Raw genomic sequence first — 17,067 nt, forward strand, 5'->3', positions numbered from 1 at the left:
GCAAAAATTTCTCTTTTTTTCACCCTGGTGGGTAAAATCTTTGAGTAAAGCATTCCTTTGCTTTAGTTATTTTTTTCTTCTATAGTCTGTAGCCACCATGTACCAACTTAGTGTTGCAAATGGTTGGCTCCATGCCAGTCTGATCCATTTTGCTTGATAGGTAGCTTTTGTTTTTGTTTTGTTTTTGGCCAGTTTTTAAGAATTTCTCTTTCTCTTTGCTATTGATCAGTGTCACGGAATGTACCTAAATGTGTCTTTCCGCACTGCATTTACCTTCATCTTCAATTATCTTTTCAACATGTAGGTTTATCTTAAAAACTGAGAACAAACTGAGCATTGATGGGGGGTGGGAGGGAGGGAAGAGTGGGTGATGGGTATTGAGGAAGGCACCTGTTGGAATGAGCACTGGGTATTGTATGGAAACCAATTTGACAATAAATTTCATATTTAAAAAAAAAAACATGTAGGTTTAGGTCTTGCCTCAGGTAGGACAATTTTTCTTCTGTTACTTGAAAGCTTATTCTTTTTACCTCTTTTTGTCTTCCAATACACCTATTAGCCACATGTTATATATCCTCAATTTATCTATCACCCTTTTCTTCCCTTGTCACCCTTATGTTTTCGTGTGTGTGCATGCATATGTGTGTGCACTTTGAGGTATTTCTTCCTTGAGGTCTTCAGACCAATGATTTGGGTCACAACAGTGGCTATGCTGTTCTTTAATTATTATTCTAATTTACTTCTAAAATCACAGAGTGTTAGTCCCAGCCATGCTTACCTGTCCTTGAATACTTACATTGTGTTTTAGCTCTAGTTCTGTCTTCTTGAGTTGTTGGTATCATCAAACGCCCGCTGTGTTCAAGCATCTTTTCTCTTGTTGGGCCCCTTAAATGCACTGATATTTGACTTTATCAGATTATTAGTGGCTTCTTCCTTTTAGGTAAAGGAGGGACAGTATTGGGTGGTTAACTAATCCCCCTCAATACTTCATACTCCAATCTCTAGGCAGGCTGCCTGGGCTTAATTGGCTTAAACTGCTCAACATGCCTGAGCCACTGACATCTTCAAGAGGATTCATTTAATTTTGAAATGTGGTCTACTGTTTCTCACCAGGAATGGCAAGTTTTTAAATTGGTTGACCCTTGAACAACAGGGGTTAATAGGGTACCAACCCCCTGCATAGTTGAAAATCCACATGAACTTTTGACTCCCCAAAACTTTGATACTAATAGCCTCCTGTTGATCAGAGATCCGACTGATAACATAAATAGCCAATTAGCACATATTTTGTATGTTATGTGAATAATAAAGTAAACTAGGAAAATGTTATTAAGAAAATCATAAGGATGAGAGGGGCGCCTGGGTGGCGCAGTCGGTTAAGTGTCCGACTTCAGCCAGGTCACGATCTTGCGGTCCGTGAGTTCGAGCCCCGCGTCGGGCTCTGGGCTGACGGCTCAGAGCCTGGAGCCTGTTTCCGATTCTGTGTCTCCCTCTCTGTCTGCCCCTCCCCCGTTCATGCTCTGTCTCTCTGTCCCAAAAATAAATAAACGTTGAAAAAAAAAATTAAAAAAAAAGAAAATCATAAGGATGAGAAAACACATATACAGGACTGTGCAATATTTGTCAAAAAAAATCCGAGTACAAGTGGACTTGGGCAGCTCAAACCTGTGTTGTTTAAGAGTTAACCATACTGATGTTTAAAAACCAAGGGGCTTTTGTATTCCTTTATAACAATACAGTGAGTAGATTTAACTCAGAAAACAGTAGCCCTTACTACAGATCTCGGCATGGAGAAGGTGTTTCACACCTTTGTTACTACATTCTGATGTCTTAGCCAGAATGTGTGGATAGGAAGGTAAGACACTGAAAACAGAGAAGTTCCCCCCAGGCCCAAGTTCATTACAATAAGCACTATAATTAACAATTTTAAGAATCCTTGGTGTAAGTAATCAGCACATACTAACAGTAAAAAATAAGCTGTATTTAATGACAGTCTGCCAGTATCTGTAGATTTGGGAGTTTCTATTTTCATCCATGTTTGAGATTTCTGGTGTTCACAAAAATAACACAGTGGGAATCAGTTTAAGGCACAGAGCCAGAAATACAGATAGGTTAGAAGATCTCCTATGTTTCATTTGTACTAAATACATTGTGAACTAAGAACCAAAAAAAAAAAAAAAATGCATTTGTGTAAAAATACCAGCTCATTACTGGTGAGTCTCATCAAACACAAAACATATAAGCCTTTTCTCTGTGTGAAGGGGAAAAGTACGAATACTCTGTATGACTATATGATGACCATGAATCTGGGCTCCAGAAATCTGAACCATGCAGACATCACCAAGCATCCCAGGGTGTGTGACAAGATTGTAGTGCACATCAGTGGAGAGCCAGAGCTGATGAGGAAGGTCATCTTGGTGATAACCCTGCAGGAGAACCACAGAGCCCCCCACCTGGATGTCCCTCTCGCCTGTATCTGAGCCTCTCACTGCCCAGCCCCTTATCTCTGTGCAATAAACCTGAAATCTACGTGGACCCTGCAATCTGCAAGTCAGCCTGTTTTCTTTCTTCTGTCCTCTGTCTCTCCATATGTTTCTCTCTCTCACTCCCCACTCCACCTCTTTTAAATTAGCAGTTGACAACCTTCCGCTGCCCTCATTCAGTGCCTCCTAGGAAACCTGGTCTGCTGTGAGCCTGCCTCCAGGCTCTGGGTGCAGAGTAATTCCATGAGCTCCACCTTTGGCAACATCGGTCAGCACACTTAGTTAAAGGAGACGGAAACCTCTGTGCCTGCTGCTGTGTACAACTCCCACTTACGCCAGACACTCCTGCCTGTCAGGTGGCCCTAGCTCCCTCCTCCTTACCCTCCAAAGCTTTAAGCTTTGATCTTTGGCTTCTCTGTTTTCTGAGGCTGAACTGCAGGAATCACACACGACATCCACATTTCCTCCGTTCTGCGTTCTCAGTCTCCATCCTCTGTACGTAATCATTAGTAACGGTCCATTCTTTTATTTTTTTCTTTAATGTCTATTTATTTTTGAGAGAGAGAGGATGAGCAGGGGAGGGGCAGAGAGCAAGGGAGACACAGAATCGGAAGCAGGCTCCAGGCTCCAAGCTGTCAGCACAGAGCCCAATGCTCAAACTCAAGAACCTCAAGATCGTGACCTGAGCTGGATGGGGTGACTGAGCCACCCAGACGCCCCATTAATGGCCCATTCTTATTAAAGCAGGATAAGACTTTGCCACTTGGGGGCCATTAAAAGCAAAGCCTTATTGCCTGTCTGACCCTGGAAGGCATTTGAGTTTGTGGCTGAATAACAAAGATCTGAAAAATCAATAAAAGAAGACCGTTTCCTTTTATGATAAGGAGAGGGAATCTATGAACACACACAAGGGGAAATAAATAGGACAGGCTTGCAGTCCACTCCCTGAGATGATATGATGGCTATAGACCAACCTCTACTCAGAGGCTCCTGGAGAGTAAAACTTAGAATAAAAATTTAATGCTTGTGAAAATATTACAGAAGCAAAACCTTTACTTTTTATTTTGTATTTTTGTTTCATCAGTTTTAGATTGTGCTAGTAATTACAGAGTGCTAGGAAGAACATTAGTTGGATTCAGTCAGGTTTTAAACCAGAAGAGGAATTCAGGCAAATCACGGAGAAATCACCCTGATTTTCCCCATAAGAGCTCCCACTGGAAGGGTACTTACCTATGACTAATGCCTTTAATTCTCACAAAAACCTTCTATGGTAAATATTAATATTATGTGCATTTTACTGAGGAAGAAGCTGGAGATTAGTGAGATTCAGAAACACAATTTATAAACTGGAAAACCAGCTTGCATCCAGGTCTGTCTCAGCCCAAACACAACTAATACTTTCTGCTGCCCCTTCATGTGTAGGTAACGCAGAATTCATGAAAAAGTAAAAGAAGGGTAGATTTGCCCTGTAGCGTCGAAATTATGATGGGGCGCCTGGGTGGCTCAGTCGGTTAAGCGTCCGACTTCGGCTCAGGTCACGATCTCACGGTCCATGAGTTCGAGCCCCGCGTCGGTCCCTGGGCTGATGGCTCAGAGCCTGGAGCCTGCTTCCGATTCTGTGTCTCCCTCTCTCTCTGCACCTCCCCGTTCATGCTCTGTCTCTCTCTGTCTCAAAAATAAATAAACGTTAAAAAAATTAAAAAAAAAAAAAGAAATTATGATGGCAAGAATTGTTGGGTTGCATAGCACTCAAGAAAGCATAATCTGTGTCTGCTACTACTGTGTTTATGTAACTCTTTTGAAACGATTTTACATGAGTATCAGTTGCTGAAGTGCTTGCCTTTTAAAATTTGAATGAATAATTTCAATTTTTAATAAGTTTATTTATACCTGTTTAAAATAGCATACATGCAGGGCTTCTGACTTTCCTTGTCTCTGAATATTTTTTTCTAGGGTCAACGTCTCTTCGAAAAGCTGCTCCAACTGACTTCCCAAAATATCGAAATCAAGCTAGTGAGTGATGTAACAGCTGACTCAAAGGTATTAGAAGCCTTGAGATTAAAGGGTAAGGCCAAGGTTGCTATGCTACTCTACCCCTAGGGATTCTGTTAAGATGTCTTTCATTTCGCTTAAAATAATACATGATTTTTTATAGTCGACACATTGCATGTAATACACTTCTTATTTCTCCTTTGAAAAATAGCCCGGTTACAGCCTTTAAATGAGAGAACTAATTAATCAATACTACTGGGAGTTTTTAAATAGTGTTGTTGCATATTAGTTTATGCAAAATAATCCCCTGGCCATTAAATGATAATTAACTAGAAAGAAGAATCTTTCCCTCTCCGAACACTTCTGTGATGTGATTAAAGAGCCACTTCTCATTTGAACAAACATTGGATTGCTGTTTTCCTCTTGTCCTTCAAATGGAAGTTCTCCTCGTGCAACATCTTCTTTAAAATAATATAGTCAGATGGAGGAGTCTATGAAACCTGGCCTAATTCATGAATTCTGAGATAATTCCACAGAGAACATCATTCATAGGCCACTCTGCACTTTGTCTCAAAATCCCATGAAGACGGGGAATCATTATGAAATAACTTTCTTCATTTTGCTTTGTCTTGACTAACTGAACTCACTTCCAAATAGTTTTTATGGCTTTATAAAAATTTTGGCCCCGAATTGACTCTTTGAACTGTAAGCGTCCGAACGGACATGGCAGGTGTGAGCCAGGGAAAATGCTTGAGCTGCCCAGCGTCCCCGGGAGAAGACAAGGCGTTGGCCCCAGTGAGTGTCAGTGCCACCTGATAGCACTGCATCTCGTGTGTGTGCTCCTTAAACATGCTGGGCACTTTTGCTTGTCGTCTTTCCCAGACTGCTAAGTGAAAACACCTTCTGGAAAATTCAATGGAATACAAAGCAAAGGGTGAACCCAAGTGGTCTTTCCTTCTGCAGAAGGAAAGTTGGAAGCGATAAAGCCTACAGAAAGACATAAATACATAGAAGACATAAGCTTGGTCAGGCTCATGTGTAATATTTGTTCTGTGTAAGGAAAGTCGAGGTAACTTATGAGACACTGTTAGGCCTGAAAAGCTTTGGTATGCCACCTGAGCACAGCATAATATTTTTTGAAAAACAGTGGATTAATATGAATTAGAAATGTGTTACTACTTTTCCTATTTAAAAAATGTGAGATTGGGTTCCCACTCAGATAAAATCCATTATCTGACACATTGTTAGGAATGGATTACTTTGGGCTAACTCTGGGTGCCTGTATTTGCAGATAAACATCCCATGGCATTTGCTACCATACACACACACACACACACACACACCACCTATACACACATACCCCACATATACACACACACCATAAGCATCTGACGCAGCACGTTGGCTTAGCTGACACACTTCCTTCCCCTCCCTTCTTTACCTGAGTTCCCACCTTCCCAGCCTCTCAGGCTGCACATCTGCATCAGAGAGCATAACTCTGTGTGATTTCCAACCCTTGAAATTTGTGGGAAATTACTTCATAAATTTTTTTTCATAGAATTAAATTTGCCATGTAAGTCTTTCTTTTCCCTTTCCTTATTTTTTTTTAAAGTTTTATCTATTTATTTTGAGAGATGCAGAGACAGTGGGAACAGGAGAGAGGCAGAGAGAGAGAGAGGGAGAGAATCCCAAGCAGGCTCCGCACTGTCAGTGCAGAGCCCAACAAGGGGCTTGAACTCATATACTGCGAGATAATGACCTGAGCCAAAACCAAGAGTTGGACACTTAACCAACTGAGCCACCCAAGAACTCTTCCTTATTTTTAATTTATATTTCAGTTAGTTAACGTACAGTGCAATGTTGGTTTCAGGACTAGAATTCAGTGATTCATCACTTACATGCAACACTCAGTGCGCATCACAAGTGTCTTCCTTAATACCCATCTCCCATCTAGCTCATCCTTCACCCACCTCTCTCCATCAACCCTCAATTTGTTCTCTATTATTATCAGTCTCTTGTGGTTTGTTTCCCTCTCTTCTCTCCCCTCCCCCCGTATATTCATTTGTTTTGTTTCTTAAATTCCACATATGAGTGAAATAATATGGTATTTGTCTTTCTCTGATTGACTTATTTCACTTAGCATAATACCTTCTAGCTTCATCCAAGTCATTGCAAATGGCAAGATGTCTTTTTGGTGGCTGAGTAATATAGACACCACATCTTCCTTATCCATTCATCAGTCGACACACATTTGGCTATTGTTGATAATGCTGCTATAAAATCTCAGGGTAGTTATATTTTTAGGTTTTTGAGGACCCTCCATACTATTCTCCAGAGTGGCTGCACCAGTTGTCATTCCCACCAACAGTGCAAAAGGGTTCTCCTTTCTCCACATCCTTGCCAACACCTGTTGTTTCTTGTGTTGTTAATTTTAGACATTCTGACAGGTGTGAGGTGATATCTCATCATGGTTTTGATTTGTATTTCCCTGATGATGAGTGATGTTGAGCATCTTTTCATGTGTCCATTAGCCATCTGGATGTCTTCTTTGGAAAATTGTCTGTTCATGTCTTCTGCCCATTTCTTAAGTGGGTTATTTGTTTTTTGGCTGTTAAGTTTGATAATTTCTTTGTGGATTTTTGATTCTAACCCTTTTCCAGATATGTCATGTGCAAATTGATGTCTTCACGGCTTTCATCTTTGTTTTTTGTTTTTGCATTTTATCAGCTTATAGCCTTGGGCCGAGGATTAGTCTGAACGTGATGTTCATAGCTGAATGAGCATCCTTTGTGAAATGGCTTCTCACTGCCTGATGCCTCACAGGCAATCTAATGGGATGTGGGACTGTCACTGAGTCCTGTTCCTTCCTCCATACTTGCCTTCACAGGGCGTGGGTCACCGGCTGCCTTCTGAGCTGCGGTGGGCAGTGGGGGAGTATTTCCTTCATGTTCTCCTCTCTCTGTTCATGCCTCCCAGCTGGCGCCTTGGAAACCCCCCCCCCCACCCCCACCCCCCCACCAAACTGCATGCTGGTAAAACCACAGCAATGTGGTTTTATACTGCTAATACAATGTTTATTTCTGGCTGTGTTTTTCAACCATGAGCAAAATATTATTTCGCAGTCATACTACTGTGTTTTTTCTTAAGGTGTTATTTTTTTTGGAACAGTTTTAGGTTTACAACAACTTTGAGAGGAAGGTACAGACATTTCCCACATACCCCCTGCCCCAACACACACACACAGCCTCCCCATCATCAACATTGCTCACCAGAAGGGTCATGTGTGAGCCTACATTGGCACATCATCATCACCCAAAGTCCACAGTTTACCTTAGGAATCACTCTTGGTGTTTTACATTCTCTGGGTTTGAACACTTATGTAATGACATATATCTATCAACGTAACATCATACAGAATATTTTAGTGCTCCTGAAAATCCTCTGTGCTCTGCCCATCCATCTCCCTACCTACTATGTTTTTAATCTTTATAGTTATTGTTGCAATGAAATTTATAATTAAGAAGAGCTGTTTTTTTCTTTGTTTGTCTTTCAAAACCATAGCAATTCAGTGTGCTTTCATGTAATAGGACTAAAATATTTACCCCAATAGCCTACCAAAAATTATGAATAAAATGTTAAGCCAGAAAATATAAATTTCCTTTTGGGAAAAACGAGACTTTGCCTGTTCACTATTGGATAACTCTCTAATAGAACGACTCGTGAGATAAAAGTCATTAAGGATTAAAATGGGTGATCTAGAAATAAAGTCCACAGTTCTTAAAAAAAAAAAAAAAAAAAGGGCAAAGCACTCAAAACAATCCAGGATCTGAATCTCCTTTTCAGTCTCATTAGTACTATTTTCTGTTGTTGGCTTTCCAAATATCTGAAAGATAGTTGTGGTTTCCTAAATATAGCATGCTTTTCCAGGGCTCTATTTCCTAACACACACTTTTCCTTGTTCTTGAACTACCCTTTCTCCCCTTATCAATTTGCAAGCTCTTCTTTGTCCCTCAGGGTCCATTTTAAGCCTTACTCATAGTATTTCCTTCAGACTTCCTCTCTTTTTCTCAGATGGTCTTACCGTCTTCTTTTCTTCCATTGTTCATTCATTATTTGTTCAACAACTGTCCTTGAATATCTGACAGGTACCTCCCCTGGGCTTTAAAGATAGAAACTTGACGAAGGCGTGAGTCTTCCCCTGACTTCAGAGAGTTTATGGTTTGCCAGAGCAGACTGACATTAGTGAAACAAAATGATCCAGGAATTCTTGAAACATCTACGTAGAATCCAATTTTTCTGAATCACTTTTTGCATCTGAGTCATGGATGCCTGTGTTTTCCACCCAACACGTCTCCACCATCAAGATGCTGATGATGTTCTAACTTTAGAAACAGACTCCCTACTATTGTCTCTTCTCTCTAAGTAGACTTCTGTTCTGCTTATTTCGGAACCTTACCAGAAAATGTCAAAGGAAGATATTCTGACAGTAACGAAGCCTCACAATCCTTCCTCAAAGAGGCTTTAAGTGGTTTGTTGACTGAATATTGAGATACCGTAGGAGCCCTGTCATGCCGTATGAGTCACGTGTGGTAATGAGGGTTACTTTAAAATTCAGCAATAAATTTCAAAATTCAACTTAGAAACCTTAGCTTTAGTACGTAATTAACTTAGATTAAAGCTGATCACTCTTAATACTGCACCCAGGGAGGTAGATTCTAACCTCACCTTCTGTAACAGGGCTTCCTTGTGGTGCAGTAACCATACTCTGAACAGAAAGTCAGAGAATTCAGGCTCTGCACGTTCTTAGGAAACACAGGGATGTCTTAAACAGAACTAGTGATGCTGAATGCATGCAATGATAGGAAATTTTCTTGTCCAAATGAATGACCAAAAGAAAAAACCCTGCTGTATTCCCTGAAATGGGAAAGTTTATGCAAATCAAGTTTTTCTATGAAAGTTCTATGGGAAAACGAATCATGAAATCAGAAGCCCGAAATACACTAGAGAAGAGACAATCTCCTGGGGTAGAGAGAAGAAATCAGAATCCATATTCCAAGGTAAACAGCATGACAGGATTGCAACCCAGTGAAAGGAGGAGAGGTCATCCTGACAGCTTGGTTCCGAATAGGAGAGGAATGGACAATGCTCCTAACTTGCAGGTTAAACTCTGTCACTAGATGCTGCTTGGCCTTTCAGGAAGAAATTCGTCCTAGAGCTTGGGAGACCTCCAGCAAGACCCGCACACTGTGCCCCTCCCTTCTGAGAGTGCAGCTTACTGTTGCTCAGGCCTGTTAGCCCAGTCCTGGCTCAGCTGGTGTTTCAAGCTCTCAGTCTGTTAGAATCAAACTGCCTTGCTCTCTCAATCCCCCCTTTAGTGTGCGTGCAGACATAGGGGAGATCAAACCTTCGGGTTAGACCATGCTGCCTGTAGACGCTTGTGACATCTTTAAGGAGCAGATAACAGAACTACTTTATGGAGTTGTATGTTGTTTAGCCAGAGCATTAATGTGTGAAGAGTTTCTTTCCCCTTTGGTTTTTTAGATGGATGGGTGGATGACAGATAAGTAGACGGACAGATAGACAGATTTGCAAATCTTAGCCATAGCATTAATGTGTCAAGAATTTCTTTCCGCTTTGGTTTCTTTAGAATATATGGATGGATGGATGGATGGATGGATGGATGGATAGACAAAAACATAGATGGATGGATGGACGGACAGATCTTTAAATCTTCCATGAGATTTAAAAAGTTAAAGTCCTAGCTTTCTCACTCTTTTCATCGACATAGTTTCATTTCTGTTACTCTTTGGCCCTCAGCCCTCCACCTCCCCTCATGTGTTCCTTTTGTGAACAAATTCATACATTTGCTGGGTGGCTGGCTGTGGTTTGAGTAAAGCTAACCCCGATGGTCCTTGTTACCACTGTATGCCAACCAAGTGAACTAATTAGACAGAACCTTACCCATGTTGGTGAACAGACAAGAGCAAGAGGACCCTAACAAGCACCTGTTGGTTGGCCATCTTCAGCTCATCCTGGCATCCCATCCACAAAGCATTGAACACAGAGTATCTATTTAATTGGCACTTTCTTGTGACTAAGCCTTACTCATTTAGATAAGAATTTTGATATCTGAAATGAGACTAAAGCCCTCGCACTCTTCTTCATAACAACTCCCTCTTTTTAATAAAACATCAATGATATTTTATTTCTGCATGGTTGTTTAATAACCTCTTTTAGAACAGGAAGTAAAAGTTAGCAGTTACACATATTAAACATATTTATGCTTTCCAAAAGTGTTCAGATTTGGCGTTGGCAAGCTTTTCTATTGTAACGAGTCTCAAAACTCCAAAATATTTCTTGTAAAAGAAAATATTGTTCTAACCAATAGAAAATCCTTCCATTTCAGATTTTTAAGTACATAAAATGTAGAGGTGTTTTTCAAATCAGAAGAGTAGCAAAAAGCTTTGATATTAGACCTGCTATTCCCTTAATGTCTGATTTTAATTTTGAATTATCTGCTCAAGATATTAGAAAAAAAAGATTACCATAAACTAGCCAAATAGTTGACAGAGCTACATCTGGGTGATTCTAATTACTTTTCTAGAGCCTTTAATGCTATCTATGGAGAAGTTACATTAACTTATGGGTGCAAATCTCTACATTTTAAATATTGCACAAGTAGTACATGTTTCTTATTACCCATCAGTGTGTTCATAAATTCTTCATAATGCAGAGCTTGGCCTCTAGAAAAAAAATAGGCAAAGATTTCTACTTGCCAGTGGAAAACTACTTTTTTGGGGGGCGCCTGGCTGGCGCAGTCAGTTGAGCGTCCGACTTCAGCCAGGTCACCATCTCGCGGTCCGTGAGTTCGAGCCCCACGTCAGGCTCTGGGCTGACGGCTCAGAGCCTGGAGCCTGTTTCCGATTCTGTGTCTCCCTCTCTCTCTGCCCCTCCCCCGTTCATGCTCTGTCTCTCTCTGTCCCAAAAATAAATAAACGTTGAAAAAAAAAAAGAAAACTACTTTTTTTTCCTCCAGCTTTATTGAGATATAATTCAAGAATATAATTGTATATATTTAAAGTCTACAGTGTGATGATTTGATATACATCCTTCGTGACACGATTACCATGTTCAGGTTAATTAACACATCCATCACCTCACGCAGTTACCTTTATTTTTCCTTTTTGTGATGAGAACCAACTTAAGACCTACTCTTTTAGTAAATTTCAATACTACAAGACAATGTTAACTGCAGTTACCATGCTATGCATTAGTTCCCCAGAACTCATTCCTTTTGTAACTAAAAGATGCTTCTAGCATCTCCCCCATCTTGCCCATCTACCTGGTAGCCATGATTCTACTCTCTTTCTGTGACCTTGACTTTTAAACTTTTTTAAGATTCCACATGTGAATGAGATGACAAGTATTTTTGCCTTTGTCTGGCTTACTTCACTTAGAATAGTGCTCTCTAGTTCATCCATGTTGTTGCAGATATCAAGATTTCGTTCTGTGTTGTGGCTGAATAATATTTGTGAGTGTGTGTGTGTGTGTGTGTGTGTGTGTGCGCGCGCGCACCACATCTTTATCTATTCATCTTTGACGGACTGATAGATTGCTTGCATATCTTCACTATTTGAATAATCCTGCAATGAACGCGAACATCATATCTCTTTGAGGTATTCATTTTGTTTCTTTTGGATCTATACCCAGAAGTGGGATTAGCTGGATCATATGGTATTTTTTTTTTTTTTTTTTTTTTTTTTTTTGGAATCTCCATGGTGTTTTCCATAGGGGCTGAACCAGTTTACAACAGTGTACAAAGGTTCCTTTTTCTTCACATCCTTGCCAACACTTGTTATGTCTTGTCTTTTTGATAAAAGCCATTCTAACAGGTGTCTGGTGATATCTCCTTGTAGTTTTGATTTGTGTTTACCTGATCATCAGCGATGTTAAGAACCTTTTCAGGGTAACCTGTTGGCCATTTGTATGTCATCTTAGGAAAAATGTCTATTCAGGTCCTTTGTCCCTTTTTTTAATCAGGTCGTTGTTTTACAGTTGAGTCGTATAAGGTCTCTATATATTTTAGATATTAGCCCCTCACCATATAGATGGTTTGGAAATATTTTCTGCCATTCTATAGGTGGCCTTTTCATTTTGTTGATTCTTACTTTGCTGTGCATAGCTTTTTAGTTTGAAGTAGGCCCACTTGATTATTTTTGCCTTTTGGTATCATATCCAAAATATCATTGCCCAGACTGGTGTCAAGGAGATTTTCTTCCCTGTGTTTTCTTCTTGGAGTTTTATGGTTGCAGGTCTTACCTTTAAATCTTTAATCCGTTTTGAGCTAATTTTTGTGAGTGATATAAGCTGAGATGGGGTTCAATTTCATTCTTCTGATAATACTTTATTTTTAAATTATATTTATTTTACCACATTATTAAAAACAGGAGGAGGGAATGCTGTGCTCATTCCGTCAAATTCTAAATGTGGTCCTTGCTGTTGCTTATTTGAATTCAAGAAAGCTATACTCATTTGCATTAATAATCCATATTATTATTCTCATGCTCATGGATTAGGCTGAATAAAACCTGCAGGGAATATATATTCCCCAAATCTGAGTATAGGGGTATGTGTAAATTTTATTTATTTTTTAATGTTTATTTATTTATTTTATTTTATTTTTTGAGAGAGAGAGAGACAGAACATGAGTGGGAGAGGAGCAGAGAGAGGGAGACACAGAATCTGAAGCAGGATCCAGGCCCTGGGCTGTCAGCACAGAGCCTGATGCGGGGCTTGAACCCACAAGCCATGAGATCACGACCTGAGCTGAAGTCATATGCTTAACTGACTGAGCCACCCAGGCGCCCCAGGGTGTGTGTAAATTTTAAATTTAAATACAAGTCGCCCCATTTTCCAAGTTGGAAATTTTATCAGGTGACTTCTGAACTGCTTGTTCCAAATACATGTAGCACAACTTGGGAATTTTATGCTTATCAAGGCTTTTATACTTTGGTCTTAGTGATTTATAACTTTTCCCAAATCTAACTCCACAAGTAAGGTATGATTATATGTGTTAATTTAAGGTCGTATGGGTTGGGGTGCCTGGGTGACTCAGTCGGTTAAGTGGCCAACTCTTGATTTCAACTCAGGTCATGATCTCACGGTTTGGTTCATCAGTTCGAGCCCCACATTGGGCTCTGTGCTCACTGCACGGAGCCTGCTTTAGATCTTCTGTCTCCCGATTTCTGGCCCCCTCCTGCTAATGCTCTCTCTCTCTCTCTCTCAAAAATAAATAGACATTTAAAAAATATTTAAAAAAAAAAAAGATTGTATGGGTTAAGCTAAGGTAACATTAACAAGTATATTTTGGTAATTTCCCCGGAGTAAACTTTATATTATTCTGGCTTTCATTCCCACTGCTTGAGAAGCTGCCATTATTTAAAGATAAGGTCTTTTGTTTTCCAAGTGAAGAACTATCCCGTTGACTCTCACGACTCTCTCTGACTGTCCTGAGGTCCTTTGGGCAGGCGTCTGCTCTGGTGGTGGTCCAGACAAAAGTCAAGGTGCCCTTGCTGTCACCCAGGCATGCCTTCCGTCCAGCTCTGGTCTCTTTTCACACCTTCTCAAAGTGGGTGACACTTAGGCTCATGTTTGAGTGCATGAAGGCTGGTGCCTTTGTTTGACTGTATTCATTGCAAGGATTCCTGTCTTCTCCCTTTCTTTACAGAATACCAAATATTTGGCACCCAGGCAGGAGCTTCTTTGGACACATTATACTTTAACAATCATTAGCATAGTAATAAGTACAGCATTCGGAAGCATAGACTCTGGTGTCGTATGGACTTGTACAAAAATTCCAGGCCTGTCATTTGCTGTTGGATGCAAGCTTGGGCAAGTTACTCTGACCCCGTGTCTTTTTCAGTAAAATGGGGGATAATAATATCTCCTTGAGGGTTATGGAAATTTGATTGGATAATGTATAAAAAACATCTGGTGCAGGTGCCTGACTCATAATCAGCTCTTAATAAACGACATCCACTATAGCCACTGTCTCTCTTAGCCAGGTGTGTTATTTTTGTGTGTCAGCTGTCAGCCGCTCTGAGTCCAGATTGAATTCATTTCTGCCCCTAGGGCACATTCCCAGCCCTGTGATTTTCAAGGAAAGGAAGGCCTAGTTCTAAACACGTTACAATTCATCTTTGGGAATGCATCTGGTTCATGCGCCTTTATAGTTTTGCACTCACTCTCGCTGGCGTCGGTTTGTGAGGACTTTCCAGCTGGCAACACCACCGTGGCTCCATCTGTATTTTCCGTCACCATTCTAAGATCCACCCAGATTAGTTTGCAACTCAGTGTGTTTAAATTCTCAGAGGGGTTCATCTGGCACGTATACCATAATATGTCATCCGTTTGCTCCAAAATGGAGGCTCTTGGGCTAGAGGTTTTATTTTTGTTCCTTAATACATAAGAACTTTGTCAGGCATGGCCTTTTTTAAGGGAAATTAGATGCATATTCAGCCTTGTGACATTATAGAAGTAAGGAGAATTTTATCTGTTCAGTCTAGTGATGACCTTAGGCATTTCTGTCCTGGTGATACTAGAATTTGGGGAGGGTGTCCTTTAAGAGGTGAAGAGGAAGGCAGGAGTAAATATAAATAAAGGAATAAATAAAAATGCTCCTGAGAGCCTCATGACCATCATTTCTAGCACCTGGTTTCCTATCTGGGGTGTCTGTGAAACTGTGTGGAGCCTTCACACATCTTCTTCTCTGGTCTGCTACCCCCTGACTTTGAGCTGGAAGCAGTCACGTAGGGTGTGGTCGCCGCAAGCATTGGTGAGTGAGATCTCTTACTTCTGGCACTTGGTGTCTACTTTCAAGGTCAGTATCCTAATTAGACCTGCTTTTTCAATCAAGACCGTAAAAGCTAGTGTGAGCGAAGATGCAAAGCCGTTTCCGTTGTTTCCAGCACATTGCTCAGCTCGAAACTACAAAATTTCCTATCGTTTCTGTGCCCTTATTCTTTTCCATCATAGTTTATCTTATCTTCCATCATATTTGTCATATTTTATCTTATCCCTTTTTTTAACCACTTTTTCTCATGCCTTGCTTATTCTACTTTCTCTTCCATAAGTTTCCTTCAGGTCTTCCAGCCAGATCTTTCCCTCTTCCTAAGATCCCATCTCTCTGTGTAGATACATTCTGCCTTATATATATAGTTGACTTTCTCCCAAGTCAACTGGGAGAAAAGGAAAAAGAACCCAGTACATCCACCCCAGATCCCCCTTTGCCTGCTTCCCTCCTTCTTCCTCCCCTTTTCTCCATGCTCCTTTATGTATTCTGTCTGTCTGTCTCTCATCGCTGCCCACCTGCGACCCTCTAGCCACAGCCTGGCTTCTGCCCCCTGCCCCACTGAAACTCCCTTGTCATTGAACTCACTGGAGACAGTTAGACCTTATACTGCATGACCTTTCTGCAGTTTTGAACAGCAGGCATCACTCTGTTCTTTTCCTTGGAACAGTGTGGTCCCCTGATTTTCATGGCCCCATTCACCCTACACTTTCCTCTTCTGTCCAGCGATTCCTTCCCAGTCTCCTCTGCTGATTTCAGTACTCTTTCTGTTCCTTACAGTTGGGCCTCCTCTATTCTCTTCCTTTTCCTCTCCCTTCCCACCTACCACACTCCTCCCATGCCGACTTCTGTCCAGCCTGTGGCTCCATCCATCACCGACATGCTGATGGTCCACACGTGGTGGTTTCTGAGCCCCAGGCTTACAATGTTCAACATCACACTTAGTGTTTCTACTTGGATATTCTTGAAATACTTCAGAAGCAACTCCTCCAAAATTAAAGGGCTGTAGCACCCCTACCCTGCCCTCAGTGTTCTTCTTCCTTCATGATGGATCTTAGAAAATGGCATGACCATCCTTCCACTGGTTCCAAGAGAAACCCCAGGGTTATCCTTGACTCCTCCTTTTCCCTAACCTCTGAAACCAAACTGGGCTATGGATACACAATCTCAGAATCTCTGGAAACTCTTCTCTTTTCCTGGTCTGCCTCCTCTACTTGAGCTTACGCTTTATCCTTTTCCTCTTGAATGATGGCTGAAGACACGCTAGCAGTTCTCCCTGCCTCCAGTCTTATGGTCTTCTCTTCTCCATGCAGAATTGTTAAAAGAGATGCTGAACCATGTTAAAAATTTTATGATTTTATTGGAGCAAAACTTCTTTTGAATCAGACAGGGGAGACCTAGAAGTGGTTAGCAGTGCTGTATAGACAGGAGCCAAGACTTGTATGGAGAAGGTGCCAAAGCAAAGAAAGGAAATTATTTGATTGACTGTAGCTTAAAGCCTACTTGACTATTTGTGTTTCGCTGACCTTAGGTTTCAGTTTCTTAAACATGAGGCATGGCCTCTTGGGATAATTAATTTAATGGAATGATGCTCCTAAAAATGAGCAAATTCCCCCTGCCTTGCCTTGCCCTAACATTTGTTGGTGGCTGGCCATCACCTGTAGTAATGTGTCCCAACAGGGCTCTTAGGCCATTGATAGTGTATTAGATGACTTTAGATCTTCCTGGATTTTTTTAAATGTA

General features: G+C 40.9%; 1 protein-coding gene across 1 annotated transcript in view; it reads left to right on the plus strand.

Annotated features, from left to right (window-relative positions):
• Positions 1 to 17,067, plus strand: part of PLD5 (phospholipase D family member 5) — a 352,020-nt gene that overhangs the window by 181,347 nt on the left and 153,606 nt on the right. The window contains exon 11 of the mRNA XM_032591872.1: positions 4,437 to 4,548. Within this exon, the coding sequence (XP_032447763.1) occupies positions 4,437 to 4,548 (112 nt within the window). The remainder of the gene's footprint in view (positions 1 to 4,436; positions 4,549 to 17,067) is intronic.

The sequence above is a fragment of the Lynx canadensis genome, chromosome F1, assembly GCF_007474595.2.
Source record: "Lynx canadensis isolate LIC74 chromosome F1, mLynCan4.pri.v2, whole genome shotgun sequence".
NCBI lineage: Eukaryota > Metazoa > Chordata > Mammalia > Carnivora > Felidae > Lynx > Lynx canadensis.